Source organism: Puma concolor, chromosome A3 (genome assembly GCF_028749965.1).
Source record: "Puma concolor isolate L17-30 chromosome A3, mPumCon1.1.hap2, whole genome shotgun sequence".
Taxonomy (NCBI): Eukaryota; Metazoa; Chordata; class Mammalia; order Carnivora; family Felidae; genus Puma; species Puma concolor.
This window is the reverse complement of record NC_141669.1, coordinates 83,430,435-83,449,966: the sequence shown is the minus strand read 5'-3', so window position 1 is coordinate 83,449,966 and position 19,532 is coordinate 83,430,435. Positions and strand designations below refer to the sequence as shown.

Here is a 19,532-nt window from a genome sequence, read left to right as displayed (position 1 = left end):
AAATTTTTTTTCAACGTTTATTTATTTTTTTTGGGACAGAGAGAGACAGAGCATGAACGGGGGAGGGGCAGAGAGAGAGGGAGACACAGAATCGGAAACAGGCTCCAGGCTCTGAGCCATCAGCCCAGAGCCCGACGCGGGGCTCGAACTCACGGACCGCGAGATCGTGACCTGGCTGAAGTCGGACGCTTAACCGACTGTGCCACCCAGGCGCCCCTGAATCTCACCTATATTTAGACTGGTGGTTACTAGAGGTGGAGGGGGAAGAAGTGCGAGAAATGTGTTTTGGTTTCTTTCCTCTTCTTCTTCTTCTTTTTTTTTTTTTTTTTTTTTTAGTTTAAATAAATTAAATTTTGGGGGTGCCCGGGTAGCTCAGTTGGTTAAGCATCTGAGTCTTGATTTCAGCTCAGGTCAGGTCATGACCTCGCAATTTGTGAGATTGAGCCCCACGTTGGGCTCCTTGCTGACAGTTTGGAGTCTGCTTGGGATTCTCTCCCCCTCTCCCTCTCTCTCTCTCTGCTCCTCCCCTGCTCATGCACCTGTGCCCACACACTCTCTCTCTCTCAAAAATAAACTTCAAAAAATAAAAACATAAATAAATTGGATTTTTAAAAAGACAGAAGAAGAAAGACGTAGCCAAGCAGTGTATGTGGTGAGATAAATGATAGTCTATCTGTATAATTGAATACTAAGAAGCCATTAAAAATTGTATTGTAGACGAACATTTAATATCATGGGAAGACTCCTACTATACATTAAGTAATTATAAAACAAACAATAAAACCCTCTATGTAACTATAATAAAAACATGTTTATAATCAAAATATGTCTGAATAGAATTTATATGGCAGTACAAAGGCCTAAGAATAGCCAAGACGATCTTGATGAAAACAAAATCGGAAGACTCACTCTACCCAAAATCAGGGTTGATTATAAAGCTACGCTAAATGATACAGTATAGTATTAGCACACAAATAATTTCTTTTAAAGGGACAGAACACAGAGGTCTCACACTTTTTCTGGAAAGGACCAAAGAGTAAACACTTTAGGTCTTGCAAGTATAAATAAATAAATAAATAAATAAGCAAATTTAATATTTTATAAAATTTAACAATGATGGCACCGGATGTCTTATTAAAAAGTAACATCTAAGATCTTCTTACTGGAGTGGGCAGTAATTAAGTACTTTACCTTTTTATCCACTTTGCCAGCTTCACTAACAATTTCTTTGTGACAAAAAAAATTATAGAAGAGAACATGTTTCTAACATCATAAAAGTCATGCAACAAACAACATGTTCAGTTTACTCTTAGTGCGTTGTCTTTCGTATACAGTGAGACAGAGAGAGCTGATGAAATCGGGAGGATGGCCAAGGAAGCAGTTGGGTGTTAAAGAGGAACCAACAGGAGAAGGTAAGGGGTGGGGGAGGAGGAGGGGGAGGAGGGAAGGGGAGGGAGGGAGGAGGGAGAGAACAGAGAGGAGTAGGAAGGAGAGGAAAAGGAGGAGGGAGAAGAGGAAGAGGGGGAGGAAGGGAAGAGAGGGAGGGGGATAGAAGGAGAGGAGGGGGGCAGGAGGGAGAGGAGGAAGGGGGAAGTAAAACAGAAGAGAGGCAACTAGGGAGACCAGACTACAAATGGTCAGTGTTCTTAAGAGGAAAAACACAATGTATGAGATGGACCTCTTCATCTTGAGAGACTCCCCACGGAACCACATGCCAACACATTGTTCTCCAAGAAAGTGATTTCAGCTTACAGTTGATACAGCTAACTTGGGTGGCCAAAATCTCAGAAACACTCCTTACTTGGACTTCTCCGCTTTAGTCTTATGGTGTGCCGTGTCCAACCGTGCAAATTCAGAGCCAGGCAGTCATACTCCACAGATAAGTCTTCTTCTCTCACACGCTCTATTTTTAAAACGGTGCTCAGACAAGTCAACTCATTGCTGGAACTAAGGAGGCAACCTGTTACCTTTAATGCTTGCTTTGCAGTTGCAAATTGTGTGGGAGGAGGAGGGGATGTTTTAACTTCAGTATAAAAATACCTTTGATTTTGCTCCCGGTCCTCGTGAATTCTTGGTTGTCCAAAGTTCTGAACTTTGCTTCCATTCACCTTCCACAGGATGCCGGCCATGATCTGAGAGCCTTTCCCAAAGCAAGCGGAGCAGGGTATGCTTGCTGGTTTTCCTAGATGAGAAGTGAAGAAACTCACCAATAACATTCAGTGCTGCCAGTGGTATTGCATTTAACGTGAAAAAAAATCGTTGAACGCCTGGTGTGTGCCAGGAATTGATTCCATACCCCTTCCTCATCCTTAGCCCTTCTGTGTCCTTGCCTCCACCCACTTTGCTCACAGTTTGGAGGAAGCTCCACTCACACTCCCCTCTCACCTTCCATGGAGACTAAAAAGGTGAATAATTCTGGTTTCACCAATCAGACATTATAAGGTGGGGCTTCTTTTTACTATAGATTGGAATTTTTTTTTAACTTCTTTCTTCCAAACCTTCCTCCTTTTACCAAATTCTCTTCATCTCTCTGTAAGTCACCTTGTCAGTAAAACTATATTTTGCTCGACCCAGCTACAATCCCAGCATTTAATCATTCAAGAGTGCTCTCCATTACTACTCCTTGTACTTGAGACTTCCTCTGCCCAGAACTGAAAGCGTGAGGGCTGCCCTCCTGCTTGGGACACGCATTCAGGCCTCCCTTACTGAGCCCTTGGTTCTGGACTCAAGAATTCTGCATCTGAAGAGGGATGAGGGACGCAAGAGAGTCTCAGAAGATGATAAGGGTAGACACAGATGATTAAAACACAAGGTATTCCACTGTTCTACAGAGAGGTTGACAAATGACATGGAAATGCAGAAGAAGAAGGCATTCCAGACTTCTCTGGACTGCTATGCTGCACACAGAAATGATTTCTTTGGACCTCATTAGATGGAGGCTCTGGTGGTGCCCATGGTAGTAAGGAGGGCGGCATGGGGAATGCTATTTGAACTCAGTGTTGAGAGATGAGAAGGAGGAACAACATGGACAAAAGCAGGAAAGAATGTGGAAATGCTGCCAATCGGTGTAACAAACGTGAGGTGGTCGGTGTGGAGGGGACTCCAAGGCAGGTGGGGTTAATAGCTTCAGATGGGCCAGAATGTAGGTGAAGACTAGTTCATGAAGGGACTTGTTTTATGGACCAAGAACTTGAGTTATATCTAATTTCTAATGGGAAACTAGTGAAGGCAGAGATGGGCAGAGTCAGAAAGCCTTGGTTCTCATCCTTCTATCACTCATTATCCATAACCTTGGGCACATCATTGATCCTACCTGAGCCTAAGTATCCACAAGCATAAATTGGAAACAATATCTACCTCCCGGAGAGAAGTAAGAATGAAATAAGATAGTCTGAACTGCAGTACAAATGTAAGTGCTGGGTATTCCTAATATTAACAAGTGCCCGGTGGATGTTTCTACATGTAACATTTCATTTAATCCCCAAGATCCATCGTGTTAACTGCATGACCCATACTTGGAGAATCCAGACCAAGCGTCATATGGAAAGATTCTCCAGATAACATTTACAGCAGTCTTCAAGTTTTCTTACCAATTTCCACTTCTTTTATTTCATTTTGTGGAGGGGCTATAATTACTGGAAACAAAGAAAAGCCTTCCTCATCTTAAATCAAAGACAAAGAAAATATAAATATTAGGATAACATTGGATGGTCATCAGTATAAAGCTTGTGTTTTCATATTACTATCTTATATCATAGCAATGTTTTTCAAATTTTTCTGACGATGACCCATGGCAACAAATACACACACACACACACACACACACACACACACAGACACACAGAGACACACAGACACAGACACACACACACACACACACAAATGAAAAAGAAAACATTCAAGTAATACTTTGTCTTATGACTTATGATACTCTTTTATATTTCCTATTCTCTTTTATATCATTAAAACAAATATTAATTAATTAATCTAACACATTAAATTAATTACATGGGTTGGCAATTGCTAGAAAACTACAATTCTACAGAAGAAGCACAACATTACAGGAAAGAAGCTTTCAAAAGTTGCATGAAATGCTAGCATATATAAGGTACTGAATAAATGCTTGTTGAATGAAAAAAAAAGGCCTATGAAAAAGATAAACATGTAAGTCCACACTTCTGCTCAGAGATTTCCACCACTGTGGTCCATTCTGTAAGGAAATTCTAACTTCTGTGGCACTGATGCCTCGAGTCGGGGAAGGGGAGTCTTCTGAAATACTGCTACTTTCTGACGTTCCTTGATTCTCATTTATTTCAGGATCGTGTGATTAAGGACCCCCATGATCTGGTGTTTAATAGTGAGAGACACTAATAACAATGTGGTCTGATGGTGCTTATTTTATATGATAGAGCATCAAAAACCTCCAAAACTTGTCTTCACAATTGCTTTCCACTGAGAAAGCTTCCACACTGACTGGTGCTACTTCATCCTATATCTGTAGATCAAGTGATGCTAAAGAGACCGTGACTCCTTATAGATTTGACATGCTTGACTGTGAGGGATTTCCTCTGAATAGACTTTTATAGACTTAAACATTTGAAAACCAGCTTTTAGGATCAAATTAGCTGCTTGAGGTCATTGATAATGTTGGACAAATTGCAAACCAGGATTATGTGAAATGGAATGGCATCACTTATGTCAAGGGGTTTTGAAATGGAGCCAGGAGGCCATTAAGGAGACGGGCCCATATCCTCACTGGTGGAATCATGAACGTGTAACCTGACTAAACCACAAATATTCCAAGATGAAGCCCAAACATCTGCAAGTTGGTACAATAAAAGACTTTGCTTGTGTGATAGCCTTAGGAACCAATGATATTCAGTGCAGATCAGCCTTCTGCTGCCAACATGCATCAAAATTCTTTGTAAACAATGTATAACAGGCATTCCCTCTTTGCTTTAACAACCCCTGACTTTATGGGGCACCTGAGTGGCTCAGTGGGGTAAGCTCAAGGTCATCATCTCACGGTTCGTGAGTTCGAGCCCCATATCAGGCTCTGTGCTGACAGCTCAGAACCTGGAGCCTGCTTCGGATTCTGCATCTCCCTCTCTCTCTGCCCCTCCCCAGCTCGCATCCTGCCTCTGTCTCTTTCAAAAATAAATAAACATTATTTTTTTTAAAAACCCTGACTTTTGTTCCCTAGTGGGACACTACGTGGGTTCTACCCAAGTCTGAGTACCTCAAATTTACAATTCTTTGATCCTGGATAAACACTCTTGTTTATTCACTGCCTCCTAACAATTTTAGGTTGACAATTAAAAACCACCCAGCAGTATCTCTATAGTCCTTTGTAGCACTTCTAAACTTCTAACCTAGTTAGTTATATTAGAGATTAAACAGATTTTTTTTTCTATTTACAGAGCCTCTGACAACAAACTGGGAGAAGAAGAGTTAATCTTGCTCTCCAAATACTTGTATTATCATACAAAAAATGTTTATTAAGCTGGCATGCAGATCATGCTGTTTTCGAAAAGTGAAGTCATAGAGGAGAGAACCAGTCTGGCTTTAGATTAGTAACATAATCTCCCCCTAAAATTTCTTAAATCTTGATCATGCGTTTAGAAAAGCTCTTTGTGCTATTGTAGAGAATGTGCAAGATAACATGAAGCTGGTGGGCATCTTAGGGACCATGAAGCATAGTAGCTCCCCCGTATCCCCGGGTTCACTTTTCAGGGTTTCAGTTACCCATGGTCCACCTCTGTCCAAAAGGTTTAAATTGAAAATTCCAGAAATAAACAACGCATAAATTTTAGCTTGCTCACGAGAAAATCTCACAATGCCCCACTCTGTCCCACCCAGGAAGTGAATTGTCCCTTTTCCAGCAGATCCACATGATATCTGCCACATGCCCATTAGTCACTTAGTAGCTATCGTGGTTATGAGATTGGCTGTCATGGTATGACACTGCTTGTGTTCAAGTGTGCTTTATATTACTTAATAATACCCCCGAAGCACAAGAGCGATGATGGCGGCAATTCAGAAAAGTCAAAGAGAAACATTAAGCACTTCCTTTAAGTGAAAAGGTGAAAATTCTCAACTTCACAAGGAAAGACAAAAAAATCATATGCTGAGTTTGTCAAGATTTATGGTAACTTTTATTACAGTATATCGTTGTAATGGTTCTATTTTATGACCACTTATTGTTGCTAATCTCTTGCCACATCTGATTTACAAATTAAACCATATCACAGGTATGTATGTATGTGTGAGAAAAAACATAGTATATACGAGGTTCTTCAGTACCATCCCTAGTTTCAGGCATCCACTGGGGGCTTTGGAATTACCCCTGCAGATAAGGGGGTCTTTAGTACAGGAAAATCAACAAGAAAGGCACAGTTTCTCCACATTATTTTTTTAAATAATCAATTTTGTTAAATTCAGTAGCTTACTGTTCACTGTGAGTGATCTGGTCGCTGTCACGCTGTAATTGACTCCATTTTCATTGTGTATAAATTTACATGTATAATCACCCGTGTCCTTGCTAGTTGCACCGTCAATCAGCAAAAATGTCTTGTGTGTGTGATACCTTGGTCCTTGAAGAGCTTTACAATCCTGAAATTAAAAAAACAAAACAAAATAAAACAGAAACCTCCCTTCCATTTTCAGTAACTCTTCACTTGCAGCTATCCTGTGTAATTTTATCTATTTCCCCCAAGTTTCCTTTTACCTTAAACCACTCAATAGGTGCCGTCCAGTTGTACAAGTCAATCGTAGGACAATATATTTTGGAATTTGTTTCTGATCCAAGTGTTGTTGAATACATCAGATGATCTGGAATATTGCAATTTGGCTGTTTTTTATATATGGTGACGTTCACATAGCCAGTCTTATTGAAGGTAGGGCTACCAAAATAAGTCAAACGATTTTAAAAAGTTACTCAGCATTATGAAATAACCTCATCCCATTCTAACTTTTGCTGAATGCTACTTTTGTTATTCAAGCAATTGAGGTACAGTGGTTCTTTCCTTATTTAAAAGTATGTATTGAAATCTAGAATTTTAAATACTTTTTGCGTTGCATTTGAGAGCCAACATAACCTCTGTGGTAGCCCTGAATATTTCCCTCACTATTTCTTTATACACTCTATCAGGTGCCATGCCAAGAACAGGATATTATAAAGATAGTTAGTGTTTATTGAGAGTTTACTATGCAGCATTCATGGTGGTAACACTGTATCAATTTATTCTCATAAGATGCTTTGAAGTGTGCTATATTATCATGTGTATTCTACAGATCAGGAAACAGAGGGACGGACAGAGAAGTAGTTGTTGGCATCACACAGCTAACTAGTGACAGAACACGAATTTGAAACGAAAACTGGTCTGACCTCAGAACCTAGGTGGCCAACCATACACACCCTGCATTCCGATGTAGTTCATCTGACATATTGTATGTACCAAACACAGGTCCAAGATCAAAACATTTAACAATATGTATGTAGGGATAAGTAATTTGCAGGCACACAATCTTACACAACCCTTTTCAGCTTACCTTTCAGGCTTAAGGGACTAGTAACTGCCTTATGGCACCCACCATAGGCCTCTTTGACGCTCAACATCTAGATTACTGGGTCTTTTTTCTGGTTTGTTCCAACCAAAGTGAATGATTGCTCTCAGTTCTCTTGGTCACTAGGCAAGCTAGGTCTTTTCCTAATTGGGCTACAAATTCATTCTTGCAATTCTGCCTCTACATAGTTCATAATCACCCAAACCCCAACCCAATGGTGTTCCTAGAAGGACTCTTCTATTCAAATTGCTTTATAAATTCAACTGTTCCAGAAAGGCCTAGAAAGGGAAGGACAGTGAGGACAGCTCAGACCATCAACTATCAAAGAAAAGGGAGCAAGCCCAAAGAGTATGGGTGGCTGCCTGGTACCTTCTGATAATGCAAGTATAAATTCCAGAATCGTTGACTTTGGCCGGGAGAAACTTAAGACGTTCCCCTGAGGCAAGTACATGATTTCTTTTCTGGGTAGTGATACATTTGTTGGTTTTTGAGTAATACCAATCCACAGGGTATCGAGATCGTCCTTGCCTAGGACATCTCACGATTAAAGCCTCATTTTCCAGGCCCCAGGATGATTTGCCTGCCCAAAACAAAACAGAAACCATCAATATGATCCTGAAGTGATCATCATCTAAAAACATTATAATTCCTATATTCTATCCTTCTAGGATGAAATTTAGAAGTGGGCTATTCATGGGGCGCCTGGGTGGCGCAGTCGGTTAAGCGTCCGACTTCAGCCAGGTCACGATCTCGCGGTCCGTGAGTTCGAGCCCCGCGTCAGGCTCTGGGCTGATGGCTCGGAGCCTGGAGCCTGTTTCCGATTCTGTGTCTCCCTCTCTCTCTGCCCCTCCCCTGTTCATGCTCTGTCTCTCTCTGTCCCAAAAATAAATAAACGTTGAAAAAAAAAATTAAAAAAAAAAAAAAAGAAGTGGGCTATTCTTTGTGACACTTTCACTGAGAAAGAACAAGTAAATGATTAAGATGTTTTATGAAAGGTTTTAATGGGTAGCACAGACGAATGAATCAACTTGGAGCTCAACCCCCTCACACTGGCCCCAGGGGAGAAGCAGCCACATCTACGTCTACAAAGCCTACGGCGGGACAGCAAATGCTTGCAGCACCGGCCGTGTGCAGGCAGCATGTTAAAGTTCGATGTATTTAAATACGTAAAACTAAAAGCATGCTGTATTCTGAAGAATTTGTCCCGTTAGATTTGCAATAAAGAATGGTCGAGGAGCATAAACGAGTTTTCCAGGTTCCGATTCGACTGGAGCAACCAGGAACAAGCGGTGTGAAACAAGGCAAATGTTTTGGGGATTACTTAATTTAAAATTTTAACAATTTTCACTGAAGAGCAATACTTACTAAACTTAGCTGCTGTGGAATGTACCAGAATTGTTGAAAGTGCCAAGGCCCAAAGTCGCATTGTCAGTTCTTCAATCCAGAGCAAGTGTTGGTAACTAACTGTTGAGATTATTCAAGGCGAATCCGTGACATGTGATGGTAAAGGTCTCTCCTAGGAGGTAGACGGTGGCCCCTGAAATTTATAGCTGGAAAGCGGTTTCACTGTCTCAACTGAAACATAAATCATACAAAATCACAAGCAAAGTATTTATTGCCAAGATTTTTGCTATTTCAATACCCCCCCCCCCAGGAGAGTTAATCAATCAACAGCTATTTATTAGATATAAATATGTATCACAGCAGGGTTTCAGGCATGAAGCACTGCACTTATTCCTACTGAACCTTAGGGTCATGTGGGCCTTACACGGGTCACGCTGTTTCATAGTATCATGAGAATGTACTGGAAGAAGCTGAATTAGGAGGAAAGAAAACTAGTTTCCATTTTTGAAACAAATAAAAACTATAAAATTCCACAGACCCTAGAAAATACAATATTATAAGTGGTAACACAAAACCACACATTTCCACCCAGGCTGGGGCCTGCCTGCACACAGGCATGACCCACTTGTAGGCACACATGCAAAGAGTCATCACAAAGCAGTTAAAATTATAGGAGAGTGACAGGGAAAACCTTAATCAAGTAATTGTCCTAAGGTCTACACCAAACCCTCAAAAATGCACCCCTGCCTCAGTTTGTCCCCAAGCTTCACCAAAGTTATTTCAAGAACAGTCAAAGGTCTGTGCAAAATAATTACATACTTTTCTTTTTTCTTTCCAGCAAGGGAATCATTTAACTAGGTGGTTTTTTTCTTAAAAAGTCAGGGAAGGGAATTGAACTAATAGAAAAACTGACCAATAGATCAACTGACACAACAGCCCTTAATATAATACTTCAAGGAAGCACATTTCCTGTAAACATCAATCTTTTCTTATTATGTGTATAGAAAAGTTGTTATTGTAAACTTTAGATAAGTAATTGATGCTTACCCAAAGTGAAGGACAGAAGGGAAGGGACTCCAAGTCAATGACTGAGCTAAGAACAGCTTCCACCTCTTCTGGCTCCTTCCTTGAAGAGTCCTCAGGTGCATGAACTCTCTCTTTTATTTTGAAGGGGAGGCAGCCAAAGACATCCTACCATTCTTCACTCCTCCCACGATGAAATGCGATTTTTTAGCCAAAATCCATGACTTGTTCAAAAATACTGGTGCATCATGTACCAAGAATTTTTGTCCTTGTTACATAAATATTTAAACATAATGACAACATTGAGTAATCCCTTTAGAGGAAGTAATCCTATCATCTCCCCTTGGTTTGGCATCAGTTTCTCAAGCTAAGTAATGCTTGTCTTTTATTGCCCTAATAATATTTTTAACCAATTTATTTATTTTGAGAGAGAGAGAGACCACGTGCGCTTGAGCAGGGAAGGGGCAGAGAGAGAGACAGAGACAGAGACAGAGACAGAGACAGAGACAGAGAATCCCAAGCAGACCCCATGATGTCAGCGCAAAGCCGGATCTGGGGCTCCAGATCATGAACCTTGGGATCAGGACATGAGCAAAAATCAAGAGTCAGAGGCTTAACGGACCGAGTCACCCACGTGCTTCTGTTGCCCTGGGACTACTCAGCTGATTCTAAATGATCTTGAAATCTTGGGGCCTTAAGTCTGCCTTTCCCAATATCCCTTGACACTTCAGTTGGCAGACATTAGCTAAGCATGCTCATCCAGTTTGGAGAGCTTTGGTGCAGAGAGTTCCAAAAGCAAATGAGGGGAAGCAATGAGAAGTAAGCCAGGCTTTATGGAGGTTTGTAAATGCTTTGCTTATGGTCCAGACTCATCCAAAAACAGATTCCAGCTTCTGGGCTCCTCACATGTAAGTCCCTGTAAGGATCTCAGTTTGGATGGAAAAGGGAAGTTTTTCTAAGGAGTTCAGGGACATAGAGATAAATTATGAGTAAGAAGGCTCCTCAAGGGGCCTGATAAAGAACACCATAACCTTCAACCCTTGGGCTCCACGTAAAACAAATGTTAATTGCAAAATTAGATTTCAGCTACACGCAGCTGAAATGCTCTATTATGAGTAAATTCAACTCACTTTTAAAACCGACTACATCCCAGAAGCATTCAGGGATTAACTGCAGACCGGTGTCATAACATAACAATAGTTGAGCTCTCTCTCGAACTCGCTCTATGCCAAGATACAGTTCTAAGTGACTTAACATTTGTTAACTCCTTCACTGTCACAACACCCGAGAAGGCAGGTGCTATTATTATTACTATTCCTGATTTACAGAGAAGGACACCGAGGCACAGAAGAGTTAAGCAACTTGGCCAAGTCACATGCTGCTAAGACACAGAACCCAAGCAGGTGGGCCTTAAAGACACCTAACCACTAGGTCACACTGCCAGTGGGTGAGCAAGGTGAGGAGGTGTTGCTAATGAAGAGTTCTAGTAGGTTTTCTTTACCCCACACTGTGGCTGGCAAAGCTCTTGCACAGGCTTGCCTACGTGCTTGGGGATACAGTCATAGTTTGGACATTGGCCACGTGCTCCGAGAGGAAGAAATGCAAAGACCTGTCACGGCTAGGAGATTTACCCTGAGATGTTTCACGTAAATTCGGGGAATTGGGTCTGCTTATCTCTACCCTCCTCTTAGTTGTCCAGACTCTTATTATCAAGATCGTATGAGTTTCATACTGACACTACAGAATCAGGAGCAAGTGGGCTTGGAACAGTGCCCAGGGTGTGGTTAAACTCCAGATAGCATTTTGTTACATAAAATAGCATGAACTTGAAAGTTCTCATACATGAATATGAGCTTTTATTTTGCATACTAATATATGATTCAAAAAGTTTTATTAACTGTAGGCATTTTTCATGAGACCAGACCACATTTGCATTGGTTTCCTAGTTTCAAATAAGATTTCTTAGTTCAGGGGCACCTGGGTGGTTCAGTCAGTTGAGCGTCCAACTTCAGCTCAGGTCATGACCTCATGGTTGGTGAGTTTGAGCTCTACATCGGGCTTTGTGCTGACAGCTCAGAGCCTGGAACCTGCTTTAGATTCTGCGTCTCCCTCTCTCTCTCTCTGTCCCTCCCCTGCTTGTATTCTCTCACTCTCGTTCTCTCTGTCTCTCAAAAATAAATAAACATTAAAAAAATTTTAAAAAGATTTGTTAGTTCAAAATAAGGTTTAGGGGTTCCTGGTGGCTCAGTCAGTTAAGCATCCAACTCTTGGTTTCAGCTCAGGTCATGATCTTGCAGTTTGTGAGTTTGAGCCCCACCTCAGCGCTGCGTTGGCAGCATGGAGCCTGCCTGGGATTCTCTCTCTCCCTCTCTCTCTGCCCCTCCCACTGTCTCTTTCTCAAAATAAATAAATAAACCTAAAAAAAAAAAAGGTTTCAATTAGAATTTTAATACAGTCATGAAAACTTACAGAAGCATTTAGTAAAAATCTAACAACTATTGTAAGATAATCAACTAATCCATTCAACAGTAAAGTCCTGGGGCACCGGGGTGGCTCAGTAGGTTAAGTGTCCACCTTCGGTTCAGGTCATGATCTCATAGCTCATGAGTTCAAGCCCCGCATCGGGCTCGGTGCTGACAGCTCAGAGCCTGGAGCCTGCTTCAGATTCTGTGTCTCCTTCTGTCTCTCTCTGTCCCTCCTCTGCTCACACTCTGTCTCGCTGTCTCTCAAAAATAAATAAACATTAAAAATTTTTTTTAGAAATTATAAAAAATAAAGTCCTTTCATCTAAAGTACAGTACAGCATGCCACTTATCATCAACGCCCTTCCAATTTTACAGATTAAAATAAAACCCATGGCTGAGACTGGTTAAATCATTAGACCAAGTTCATCCACTTGTGGCTAGGGTTAAAACCAAATTTGTTGAACCTCAAAGCCAAGGGTTTTTTTTTTTCTTTTTTTATTCAATGTCAACTAAAAAAGAGAAAGAAGACAGCAGCAAAGCTTTCTTTCTTATAATTATGACTGGGTTATTAAACAAAAATAACCTAGTCTGATTTCCTGAAAGTTTCTTCTTTATAAATCACTAAGCCACTTTGGCTTCTGACCACCAAGACCCCATCCAACATAAAAGTATAGTATTTTATAGCAACTTAGTAAGACAAAATGTGAAAGGCAAAGACTTCTAAAAACCAGAATTTGGGGCACCCATAAGTTTCTGTCAAGAAGAAACTTTTCTTTTTATTATTATTTTTTAGTGATTATTTGTTTTTGAGAGAGAGAGAGAGAGAGAGAGAGAGCATGACAGGGGAGGGGCAGAGAGAAAGGGAGACACAGAACTCGAAGCGGGTCCCAGGCTCCACGCTGTCAGCACAGAGCCCGATGCCGGGCTCAAACTCATAAACTGTGAGATCATGATGTGAGCTGAAGTCGGATGCTCAACCGACTGAGCCACCCAGGCGCCCCAAGTTAAGGAGAAATCTTTCAATGTCTGCTTGTTTCTGTAGTGGATACCCTCTTCCTCTTAAGATTTCTCAGAACTACTCTCCATTTTAAAAAATTAATCTAACCCAATTTGGCCATAACTGCTTTCTGATTTTTTAGTTTAGCCATAATTTTCATCTGATTTGGGGTTATAGTTTTGAAATCTCACGTGTCCCTATTTCTAATCTAATTCTCTGACATTTCTGATAAAAAATTAACAAAGCCCAAAAAACCCTTTATTTCCAGAGTAACAGCTAGCCACTTGCATTTGGACCGTGGCACTCAAATACTGCCTAGCTTAGGAGATATCTTGCAAGACTTCTCCATTTGTCTTGTCCGGTGTCATAATTAGATCAAGATGTATGTGTCACACTCCAGAAATGGCCATGGTCTTACTGTAAACCATGTCAAAAGCCAGGACATTTTGTCATGTTACACGCATGTGAATCCAAGTGGGTCAGGTTCTCAGTAATTCTCACAGGAATAAGCAAAGAGGAAATCTTCCCCCCATTTTATTCGAGAGATTTAGGATGCCACGTTCCTCCCATTCTCCCAATGGGGTGTTCGTAGGGCCTACAACCGACAGAGGCAGACCCTGTGTGGCGGTGGGTAGCCTGGCCTGGGTCTTGGGAGAAGCTTCTGGGGGGCACACCGTCCACCGTGGCACCTTGGGCAGATTCTTCTTCGCCACACCTCAAACTCTAGGAGCTCTCAGTGCTCCTTCCCTGCCTCGCCCCTAAGAAAAGCACTTTCTCCTTCAGTCTTCTTCACCTCAGTGATGGCAACTCCGTCTCTCCAGTTGCTCAAGCCAGAACTCACCCTGTGTAATTAACTCTTCTTTTCCTCACACATTTGGCCTGCAATCCACCAGGACACCCTCTGGGTCTCACTTTCTTTTTTTTTTTTTTTTAAATTTTTTTTTTTCAACGTTTATTTATTTTGGGGACAGAGAGAGACAGAGCATGAACGGGGGAGGGGCAGAGAGAGAGGGAGACACAGAATCGGAAACAGGCTCCAGGCTCCGAGCCATCAGCCCAGAGCCCGACGCGGGGCTCGAACTCACGGACCGCGAGATCGTGACCTGGCTGAAGTCGGACGCTTAACCGACTGCGCCACCCACGCGCCCCTGGGTCTCACTTTCAAACACATGCTACCTGCCAGCACCTCCCCCCATCTCCCTAGCCACCTCCCTCTGCCTAGCCACCACCACCTCGTGCCTGGGCTTTAATGATGGCTTCTGTCAGTTCCCCCTATTCCCACTGGTGCCCCTCTTCAGACTGTTCCTAATATAGGGGTCCAGAGATTCTGTTAAAACCCAAGGCAGATCATCTAGTCCTTCCTCACCCAAAGGAAGAGCCGATGCCCTCGCAGCAGCTCTGAGGGCCCACACAACCTGGGGCCACCTATCACCTCCCCAGTTCCTCCTTTCCAACCCTGTGTCCTCCAGTTTCCCACCAGGCTAACTTGCTCATCTCCTCCAAGTCAGCGCTCCTGTGGTAACTTCTCGAAAAGCCTTACCCTGACTACTCAATGTTCTCTTTTTCTTTGCTTCTGAATAGCTTTTTTTTTAAATTGAGCTTAAATTCACATTACATAAAATTAATCGGTCTAAAATGACAATTCAGTAGCATTTAGTGTATTCGTGATGCTGTGAACCACCACCTCTGTCTAGTTCCCAAATATTTTCATCACTCCAGACAAACTCTCACTCCCATTAGTAATTACTCCTTCTCCGGCTCCTAGCAACCACCAGTTTGTTTTCTGCCTCTCTGGATTTCCCCCTTCTGAATATTCCATATAAATGGAATCATCAAGTAAGTACCTTTGATGTCTGGCTTCTCTCATGTAGCATAGTGTATTCAAGGTTCATCTACGTTGAAGCACGTGTCGGTACTACGTTCCTTTTAGTGGTTGAGTGATGTTCCATTGTGTGAATATCCCACAATTTGTTTATCCAGCTATGCATTCATGGACATTTGGGTTGCTTCTGCCTTTGACTATCGTGAATGGTGCAGTTCTGGACATTGGTGTCAAAGCATTCATTTGAGTGTCTGATCAATCAATTTTAAATTGCGATATTCACACCCCCCGCCCCCCCACACACGTATTCCCTATTTTCTCACCCAGCTCTGGCCTTTTTACTAGGGCACCCGTCAACGTTTAATTTTCTACCTATGAATTGTGTTCCCTGTTTGTATTCTGTTTCCCACCACTAGGATACGAGCTCCAGAAACGGAGAGATTTTTTGTGAGTTTTTCCCACTGACACAGCTCACGTGCCTGGCATAGCACCCAGCGCCAAGTAGGTACTTGAAAATGTTTGTCTGGAAAGGAGAGGTTTGTATACGAATTTGAATAGGAGCAATGTCCTTTCTGCCATATTTTTACATCTCTTCCTTGAAACTCTGGCTTTTCTATTTTATCTCACAGTAAGGTGAGGCCTCAGTCACTCTTGGACTATCCCATGAGAACTCCTGGGGCAAGAAGAGAGTGAGCATCTTACAAGCCAGAAGGAACTCTGTGGGCTGAGGACACACAGAGGTGCCGGCCATATGAAAACTAGCCAGCAGGCATAAGTTGGAGAACTTATATAACCTGACTTTAAGACTTCATATAAAGCTGTAATAATGGAAACAGTGTTGTAATGGCATAAAGATGGACATATAGATCAAAGGATCAGAAAAAAAGGAGTCCAGAAATAGACTTAAACATATAGAAATTGATTTTCTTAAAAAAATTTTTTTTTTCAACGTTTATTTATTTTTTGGGGGACAGAGAGAGACAGAGCATGAACGGGGGAGGGGCAGAGAGAGAGGGAGACACAGCATCGGAAACAGGCTCCAGGCTCCGAGCCATCAGCCCAGAGCCTGACGCGGGGCTCGAACTCACGGACCGCGAGATCGTGACCTGGCTGAAGTTGGACGCTTAACCGACTGCGCCATCCAGGCGCCCCTAGAAACTGATTTTTGATAAAAGCACCAACATAAATCTATAGGAAAGCATGGTTTTCAACAGACGATGATGGAAAAACTGGCTATCTGTATGGATGGAAGATCTTTACCTCACAATATACATAAAAATAAAATCAAAATCAATCATATTTGTGGAAATTGCATAGTCGAAAATCTTCATAATTTTCCTATTGGAGTAGGACAAATATTTCTTAGACTAGATACAAAAATCACTAATCATGAAAGAAGAATAAATAACAGAATGTACCAAAATAAGAGCCCCTGTTCTTCGAAGGACATCATTATAATTTGAATAGACTAAGCCACATGCAGACAAGATACAACTTATATGGCTGATGAAAGGCTTGTATCTATAATTTATAAAGGCGACAAAATAGCCCAGTTAAAAAAAGAGTGAGAAAGAGACTCAAATTGAGATTTCACAAAATACACTGATGGCCAAAACACACATTAAAAAAAGAGAAAATTAAATAATTGAAGCTACAATGATAATCCATCTCATGACATTGCAAAGACTGAGGATTTCAAGTGTTGGCAAGGATATGGTGCAACCAGAACTCCCATATATCACTGGTGGGAGTGTCAAATGATAAATGGCTTTGGAAAATAGTTTAGAAGCTTCTGGTAACTGCTTACCATATGACCCAGAAATTCATCTCCTAAGGATTTACCCAAAGGAAATAAAAACCTATGGCCACAAAAAGACTTATACACAGATGTTCATAGAATCGTGATGACCAGTAACACGTGAATGGAGACACTATTTTACACTCATGATAGAAAGCTACTCAGCAATAAAAAAAAAAAAAAAAAGAAAGAACACTATGAGTGGATTTAAGAAACATTAGGCTGAGTGAAAAAGCCAGGAGTAAACAAGTACACACTCTCTGATTCCATTTCTATAATGCTCTAAAGTGGCAAAGGTTAATTAGTGATAACCTGGGATGGGAGATGCGGGGGCCAATTAACTGTAAAGCAGAATAACAGAAATTTATGGGATGATATCTGAACTGAGATGATGATCTCATAAGGTATACATCTGTCAAAGCTAACTGAACTTTACACTTAAAATGTATTCTTTTTATTGCATGTACATTTATATCTCAATGAGTTGACAAACAAAACATAAAGTTAAGGAACATCTACTCTGTGACTTAGCAATTCCACTCTTAGTATTGTCCCAAGAGAATTAAAAGCACGTGTCCACAAAACACTTACAAAAGAGTGTTTATGGATGCCATATCCATGTACCAAAAACAAGATGATTTAAATGTCTACCAACCAGAAGAATGGATAAATAAAAGGTAATGAGAAAGAAGAGAATTACTGGTACAATACCATGATGAATCTCAAAAAGATCACGTTCAGGAAGTTTAAAGCCCTGCCCCCCCACCCCAAATTACACCAAGCAGAAGAAACTAAACATGGAAGAGTACATATTGCATATTATGCGTCTACGAAGCCCAATGGCAGGCTAATTAACTTAGACTAGGAATCATGAAGCAGTGTTTGAGATTGTGAGAAATTGGTGGGTAAAAAGTGTGGAGGAAACTTCTGAGAAGAAGCAATGCTTCCGGTGGTGTTTGGGATGGTGATTACATCAGTGAATATTACCATCAAATCTTATTCAATGTTTGAGATCTATGGTTTTAATTGAGTGTTAGTTATTTCCCAGTATTTTAAGACAAAATGAAGTCATAGTCTCCCAAGTATGTAATAGGAGAAGCACTGTACTGAAATCAAGAGACCCAGATTCATTTCCAGTATACCATGAGAAATAGCCTCTGGAGGTCTTACCCATATTTAGTCATCAAACCTCCCATAATAAATGATCTCTAGAGAAAATTGGTTATGTTTTCTTTTTGTTTTTGTTTTGTTTTGTTTTGGTTTTTTTCTTTGAGAATGATTCCAAGAATGAATCATCCAGAGCAAGTTCTGTGGTCTTTTTCCAGAAAAACTCAGATGAGTTTCTTCTCTGAATTCATTTCAGAAATTTTCTGGCTAAGATTACAAGCAACCAGCTAGGTAGGCTTCTGGGTAGTTTCTTGGGTGTAAGTGAAGGTGATGCTTGAAATATTTGATGAAAGTAGCATCATGTAGGCACTGACCAGTTACAAGGACACCGGCCACTGCAAAGGAGCTGGGCTTAATCCTGTGGTTTCTGGATTATGAGGAGGTCACAGGGGAGCACAGTGGAGGGTTTGGGGTGGGGAGCTGAGGTTTCACCAATAAGGAAATATTTCAGTGTTTTAGTAATTACCATGGTTGTGCACACCTATTCTGCGTCAACAGAGCTTTTAAGAGCAAAATCCTGAACCCAGACCTCTAGTGGGCCTCTTAGGTGTCGATCACTGCTTCAGATACTGGGGGTGCAGCAATGCACCAAACAGAATAAAGACAGACAAAAAGACCTGCCCACGTGGAATTCACATCCTAGCAGAGAAGACAGACCGTAAACAACACAAATAGGTAAAGAATATTTATAAAACATTTTAGGTGGTGTTACAATAAGGCAGAAAAAAAAAAGCAGAGGAGGGAGGGAAAGAGAGTTGGAGAAATGCAGTTGCAGGTGGTGGGGTGGGGGTGGTCCCGGGAAGGCCAACCAGGAAGGGGACATTTGATAAGCAGCCGAAGCAGAGCCCAGGCAGAAGGGCAGGCAGTGCGGAGGCCCTGAGGCTGAGCAGGCCTGGTGTGTCTGAGGAGCAGCAGGGAGCCACGTGGCTTGAGCCAAGCTAGAAATGGCAGAAAAATAGGAGCTGAGGTCAGAGAGGTCTGGTGACAAAATGCTGCAAGGCTCCGTGAGTCACCGTAAGCACTTTGATTTTTACTCGGTAGGATAGTGGAAACCATTAGAGGATTTCCAGCCAAGGAATGACCTGGGTGTTGAGGAAATGCCCTTAAGGAGGACCAGGGATGGAGGAGAAGAACAAGTCAGGAGGCTATGTGGTCGTCCAGGAGAGAGGGAGATGGGAGGGTAGGCCGTGAGACAAGGTTGGAGTCTGGATACATGTTGACGTATTGCTGACAGGATTTCTTGATGGATAGGCTCTGGGATGTGAGAGAAAGAGAGCAGCCAAAGTGACACCAAGGTTTGGCCTGAGCAGATGGACAAAGGGGTTGCTATTCGCTGAGATGGGGAGACCG

General features: G+C 41.6%; 1 protein-coding gene across 6 annotated transcripts in view; it reads right to left on the bottom strand.

Annotated features, from left to right (window-relative positions):
* The window catches only part of IL1RL1 (interleukin 1 receptor like 1), a 70,365-nt gene that overhangs the window by 8,913 nt on the left and 41,920 nt on the right, over positions 1-19,532 (bottom strand). For 3 of the 6 annotated variants that reach the window (XM_086701430.1, XM_086701429.1, XM_086701428.1), the window contains 7 exons: positions 8,932-9,141; positions 7,936-8,146; positions 6,728-6,902; positions 6,450-6,612; positions 3,591-3,662; positions 2,041-2,182; positions 1,802-1,947 (listed from right to left, as the gene is read on the bottom strand). In XM_086701430.1, the coding sequence (XP_086557556.1) occupies positions 1,802-1,947; positions 2,041-2,182; positions 3,591-3,662; positions 6,450-6,612; positions 6,728-6,902; positions 7,936-8,146; positions 8,932-8,992 (970 nt within the window). In that variant the 5' untranslated portion in view covers positions 8,993-9,141. Of the gene's footprint in view, positions 1-227; positions 1,948-2,040; positions 2,183-3,590; positions 3,663-6,449; positions 6,613-6,727; positions 6,903-7,935; positions 8,147-8,931; positions 9,142-9,957; positions 14,306-19,532 lie in introns of those variants that run through there. The other 3 variants (XM_025931772.2, XM_086701431.1, XR_015249292.1) reach the window with 2 other exon arrangements.